The sequence below is a fragment of the Octopus bimaculoides genome, chromosome 26 (genome assembly GCF_001194135.2).
Source record: "Octopus bimaculoides isolate UCB-OBI-ISO-001 chromosome 26, ASM119413v2, whole genome shotgun sequence".
Lineage (NCBI taxonomy): Eukaryota > Metazoa > Mollusca > Cephalopoda > Octopoda > Octopodidae > Octopus > Octopus bimaculoides.
Window position 1 is genome coordinate 12,577,854 of NC_069006.1, and position 6,798 is coordinate 12,584,651.

Here is a 6,798-nt window from a genome sequence, read left to right on the forward strand (position 1 = left end):
ATATATGTGTGTGTGTGTGTGTGTGTGTGTGTATATCACTCGCGGCCATGTGTAACGTTTTGTTCAACTTTTAAATGCCTCTAATCATACAAGCTGTTGCTCGGGTTCACGTAATCGTTCGTAGTGAAGGGGTCTTTTGTTTTCTTTGTTTAGATTTTACCCTCAATAAAATAGTATTTTATTCTACCTTTATACTATTTTCTCTACCTCGTTTCGTACCTATACATGTGTATGTGTGTGTGTGTACATACATATGTGTCACATATACATATATATATATCTTATGTTATTTACTTTGTCTTATATTATACTCATTTATTGTGCTTTTAATTGTTAATTTTTCTATATGTGACAGTGGATTTTCATCGATGAGTTCTTGAAACTTGGTTCTTTTCCCTAAAACTATATATTTATATATATATATTTAATCTATAAAGCTTAATTTAATTTTAATTTTTTATAAATTGATTTTAATTGAGTTTTTACCTGTAATTTTGGATTGTGTCCCTAATATTATATATATACATATGTGTGTGTATATCATTAACTAAACGTAATACAAGAAGGAAAAAAAAATCACTCAATACTTTAAAGCAGTACTCAAAAAAAAGAAGCATCCTCCTTCCCCACCCGTTTCTCAATGTCAGAGCTCACCTCTCTTCCCTTTCTTACGACATACACCAACATCTTATTTTACAAATGTTAACTGAATTTTTTACTAGCAGACATCACAACTTTTCCTCAGCATCTGCGGTTGCTTCTTCTTTTTCTTCTTCTTCTAAGTCCCTTTATCTCTCTCTCTTCTTCGTTGACTTTTCTACTTCAACCCCATCTCCTTCTCTCTCTCTCTCGTATCTATATTTCTTTTCCTCTCTCATTCTGTCCCTTTGTTTTCCTTCTCTCTCTCTCTCTCTCTCTCTTTGTCTGTCAGCTGTGTGTCCCTCTCTCATACTTCTTTCTACCATTCTAATTCCTTCTCGTCTCCGTGTTTTCTTTTTAATCTATCGCTCTCTCCTCCTACCTATATAACTCTTTATATATCTATTTTCTATTAATATTTGCAGAAGTAACAGTGACTCAAGGATCGAGAGTTTCGTGTGTCAGCACCGATCTATCTATCTGTCTGTCTGCCTATCTATTTCTCTCTCGATCCAATATTCTCTTTTCTCTCCCTTTCTCTTAATCTCTCTCTCTCTTTCTTTCAATCTCTCCCACTCTTCGCCTTCCTTTTCCTCTCTAATTGTGCCTCCTCCCCTATATGAACCTCCGTCACTAACTGTTGCCCATCTCCTCAACCCACTCTTCACATTCGGTGATCCTCCTTTTTCCTCCACCGCTCTAGTAGAAAGGTAAGTTCATTTGCAAACGTTATTTAGTGATAGTGGTGGTGGTTTCGGTGCAGTGGTGAAGGTGGTGGTGATCGCGTTGCAGTGGTAGTGGTGGTGGTGGTGGTTGTGATGATGATGGTGGCTGCGGTGTAGCGGTGGCTGTGTGTATGGAGGGGTAGAGCGTTATAGGGACAGCAGGGTGGTGAAGATGGCGATGTACAGGTGGAGGAAGTGAAGTGATGGCGGTGGTAGTGTTGCTGGCGTGATGTTGATGGATTGGTGGCTTGTTTTGCTGTATCGTTTTATACAAACCACAACTGCAATAAGAACAACAGTAATTATTGTCAACTACACAGTGGCGATGGCTGGAGGAGGAAAGAGAGAGGGGGGTAGAACGAATGAGACGGAGAGATAGAGAAACAAAAGCGATAGAATAAGAGAAAGAGAGAGAGAGAGAGAGAGAGAGAGAGAAAGGAAAGGAAAAGAGAGTACAACAGAAAGAGAAAGCAACAGACAGAAAATGAATGAGATATAGATGGGAAGAGTGAAAAGAAGAGAGAAGGAGAAATAGAGCAACAAACATAGAAAGGGTGAAAGAAAGAAAGAAATAGACAGACAGATGGAGAGAAAGGGGACGATAAAGGAGCGACAGATTGAGAGAAAGAGTAAGACATAAGTGAAAAGGATGAAAGAGAGATAGAGAGACAAAAGCTGGAGATAGAGCAGAGAAAAGTAAAAGATTTAATTTAGGAGAGAAAGAGAAAAAGAGAGTTAGTGAGTGAGAGGTAGTGACAAAATAATAGACACAGGACTGAGAGGAGGAGAGAATCGATAGGAAATGACAGAGAGAGAGAGAGAGAGACGTAGTGGAAGGGAGACTATCAGATTGAAAAGAACGTTATAGAGAGAGAAAGCAAAAGAAATATAGAAAGATATGGAGGGAGAGTAAGAGAGAGAGAAAGGAAGAGCTGAAAATAGAAGAGAGAGGGCGGTAAAAAAGAGGGAAGTAGAGAGAGAGAAATGAAAAGATAGAGAGGGTGCAGAAAGCCGGTGGCGAGAGAGATATAGAGACCATTAGAAAGAGAGGGGTGGAGAGAGATAGACGTGGAGGCAGTTAGAGAGAGAGAGAGATGAAAAGAGAGAGGAGTGGAGGTAGGTCGAGAGAAATAAAGACAATTTGAAAGAGAGAGCGGGAGAGTGGTGGAGAGAGGAATACATAAAGGTGGAAATAGCTAGAAAGAAAGAGATAGAGATCGAGAGAGGGAGTGAAAAGAGAGAAAGATTGAGAGTCTAAGGCGAAGTGAGGTGTGGTTTACTCACACATGCACAAGACAAACCAGTCTTCCTTGGTGTTATTATTGTTTTTAGACACACCGATGGCCTGTCTCTATCTCTTTAACTACGGCATGGCTTCCAGCTAACTAAACTCGTGTCGACGGATTTTTTTCTCATTAAACAATAGAATCGTGGCTTCTTTGATATACACCTCGCTCAGAGATTTATTATTACACACACATACATATATGTTAAATACATACACAGGCATACACTCACGCACTCACACAAATATATACGCGCGCGCGTATAAGCACGCACATACCTATATATAAAGATGCATGCATATAATTCACCGATTGCGGGTGTTTTACGAAAACAACAGTAACTACAACAACAGCGCTTTCCACCCTGGATAAAACTCAACAACCGTATTAATTAGTAGTCTACCCCGGTCCGAGCATTAATAGCTCGTTTTGCGATACATGCTTGGACGTCCTTCTTGATGTGAACAAGGTTCCATCTATCTATCTATCCATCTATCATTTACTATTTCTCTTCTCCACTCTCTCGTTATATATTTTTAATTACTATTTCTGTCTCTGTGGTTGCCTTGTCTTAAAGGCCAATGTTTCAATTCTATGGATATGGCAGACAAAACTGATTCGCAAGAATGTCTTCCCGAGGTCGGCAAAGTTCAGAGAGGTTAGTTGACCAGAAATTTCTTATCCTTTTTTTCTCATATATCTATATATGTATATATATTTTTAATAGTTCATTCACACATGTTTAAAATCTGCTTCCAAATTCACATCGATGTTGTTGTTCCCATTCATTTGTGTTCCTTTCACAGTTCAGAGAAAATATCGACTTTTATTATTTTCTTGTAATGTTTGCAGAATTTATTTTACGTGTTGTATTTCGGTTTCTTTTAATTAATATCGTCTTTCGATGTCTTCTGTGGGCCCTTGAGGCGTCAGTCTTTGGTTCTTAGGTACATATATATATATATATGTGGGAATTACAAAACCAAGTATCGCCCCTGAGACCAATAAAAGAAATTATTATATTTGGCGATCTTTAAATAATTAATAATTGCTGAAATCATTATGAATTTTTTTTCTTCTTTTATCTCCTGTGTTCAAATTCAATCGATGTCAACTTTGCCTTCATCTCTTGATAAAATAAAGTACCACTCAAGTACTGAGTCAATGTTATCGACTAACCCCTTCCATTCAAAATTTCTGGCCTTGAGCCTATTATCAAGTTGGCAGACTCGTTAGTGCGTCGGACAAAATGCTTGGCGGCGTTACTTGCCAACTCGTTACGTTTTGAGTTCAAATGCTGGCGAAGTCAACTTCACTTTTCATCCTTTCGAACTTGATAAAATAAAGTACCAGTCAATTATTTCTGCTTGTTTTCACCGTCTGTTTTAAAGAAGCAGGTGGTAGAGATAGTTGTATATGTTTATTTCCTCTTTATTTTGAAACCCTGTACCAAGATTTAGCTTTAAGGAAATTGAAAGTTGTGACACTCGAGTCTTTGTATCTTAAGAGAAAAGGGGAGGGGAGAGGGAAGTGGTTTGACAGGGAATCGAAACCGTCACGGCAGTACTGCTTCGTGTGATTGAACATATCGCACACACCAGAGATACAAATTCGGTTAAGTTAAGAGTCGCATGTCCTCAAAATACCTCGCCATAACAGTATTTGATGGGAAGAGGTTCTCTCGCCGATCAAAAACATTCCAGATTCGACCATCTCGTCCTTTTTTTTAAGGATATGTAGAACTACATTCTTTAATTGTATTCTTCATTTAAGACGATTGGGTGGTGTGTGTTTGTGACTGTGGGGATTTGGGTACTATTACTACGTAGAGGAGGCACCCTTCTTTGGCTCGAGCGAAAGATCGCCTCTAATTGAATTGACCTATGATCAAAAGCGCTCCAACTATGACCATCATCTCTTTGTCTCCAGATGTCGCGTATCAAATACATTGTTCAATGTAATCTTGGATATTCTTTTAAAAGACCAAGATGTTATCTAGGGTAGATTTGGCTGTCTTTTCTAACAAATTGATCGGCCACATAGAAGCTTCCTTCTTTGACTTGTGTCGGCAGATAATTGTTTGTTCTGGTGAAATTGGTTTCGATTTCTCGGTAGAACCTCTTCATTTTACGTCAGTTCTGACGTTTGGAAAAGCCTCAGGAACTTCGCAAAATTCCATTTCCTATTTCAATGAATTCGTGTTATGTTAAACAGTCATTATTGTTACTAAATATTTATTGCTGAAATTAATTTACTGGAAGTCATTAGAAATTATTCCTGGTAACATTACATCACAGGGTGCTTCTTCTATCTTGTGATACTTAATCCTCGAGTTGCGTTCTATCGTCAGTGGGTATTCTTGTAGAATAGAGTCGGAAATTATTTAATACGCTATAAACTGTAATTTCCTGGGATCTGTATGTTATATGTATCGTAGATTACGAAATTGCAAAGTACAGCACAAAAAATTGTGTGGGAAAGTAGATTTTGTCCTCCACCCTTCCGTGAATTCTCAGTTTTTAACTTTTCAAAATTCTTTTTTAGATTTATATTACATTATAATTTTTGAAGGTTCATAATCTTAAGATGCTAAAAATATAAACCTGAGTCGGAGCTAAAAAGATTACAGAAAAGGGGACCTCTTTCTCTCATCTTTTCTCTTTTATTTTATTTATTTTTTCTGATTCATCATCTACGAATCTGCGTGAAAATGCAGACCCGAAGAAATTACTGATTTTGGCACACTGGATAATTTGGGATGGTCACATTCTGGAATACCTTTGCTTGCAGGTATTCTAAACCGGGACTAATTTGGGTGCTTAAACAACAACACTACCACTAACTACTACATGCGTCAGTCTGTCAGTCACCCTCCATCCTTTTATGAGATGGCTATCTACCTCACCACCCTGATACACTACCTTCCTAATAATAAATATTGCAGCTGTTTGTAACTATTTCCGGTCTTGAACTCCGCACCTCTTACTTCAAACTGCGAGTAATTAAGTCTGTTTACTTTAGTTGATAATAAACAACTTTCAGTTGTAGTTCTGAGTGTTCCAACATTCCAAACACGCCAATAATGACGGCAACAAATCGTCTAACTGCTTAGAATTCCATCATGCATGGAGATTTCCGCGATCGATCCACAATAAACTGAATCTGAACCTGTTTCGAGTTTTGCTCGCAGCAAATTCCTCCTTCCTCCTCCTTTGTCAGTGGTATTTATTTTTCGTTTGAGAAAAGACATGCAATGAACGGAAACACCCACCCTTAAAAGTATGTGAACTTCATGGAAAATAGCAAATAGCCGTCATATTTTCCTAATTATTTCCTATCGATAAAGATATTTTTGTTTTTTTGGTTTTTGTAAAAAAAACTATTTTTATTCCTAAGATGTCTAAATGCGGTCAGAAGAAAGTCTGGATGAGGTCAATTCCCAGATTTTAATATCAGTAACATGTACATAAAACGAAACTGAAGACCCACTTTACGTCTATAAGTCTTTAAAACTGGTTTCTCATTTGGACACTAGGATTAGCTTTTCTTTTCTTTTTTTTAAAGGAAAATGGATAGTCAGTACCATGGGCCACAATACTCGACTGGTACTTTCATTTTATCGACCCTATAGGGATGATAGGCAAAATTAATCTCGACGGGATTTGAACTCAAAATGCCAAAACGCCGGTACGAATGACATCTTCCCAATCTCTAATGATTCGGCCAGCTCTCAATAATAAATTATTTTTTAAAGTATGACATATTACACATTAGTGCCCCTCTCGACTTTGTTTCTTCATAACTTTCTGAAAAGTGTTTATTTTTTCATGAAATTTTGCAGAGGGACTTTTTCGAGGATGTAGATTACAACGGTGTTGATAAAATTTAGGGGGAAAAAAATAAAAGAACAGTTGTAGAGGCTTTTTGGATCGTTCTCCCTCCTCTCTCACTCGACTTGTGACCAATTTCCGTAATTTTAGCATTTTTTTCCCTCCAGATTTATGTTTGAAACACCAATATTACTTACTATGCTCTCACGAAAACATTTCTGCAAAATGTCATTTAAAAATATACATCTTAAAAAGTAGAGAGGGAGAAGAATGACCGAAACGCATTCAAAAATGAAAAAGAAATAATTCTTTTCAATA

The 6,798-nt window shown here is 37.4% G+C and overlaps 1 protein-coding gene across 1 annotated transcript in view; it reads left to right on the forward strand.

Annotated features, from left to right (window-relative positions):
• The first annotated feature begins 2,556 nt into the window (after positions 1-2,556).
• Positions 2,557-6,798, forward strand: part of LOC106880530 (uncharacterized) — a 164,572-nt gene continuing 160,330 nt past the window's right edge. Inside the window, exon 1 of the mRNA XM_014930507.2 lies at positions 2,557-3,308. Coding sequence (XP_014785993.1) covers positions 3,245-3,308 — 64 coding nt within the window. The 5' untranslated portion in view covers positions 2,557-3,244. The remainder of the gene's footprint in view (positions 3,309-6,798) is intronic.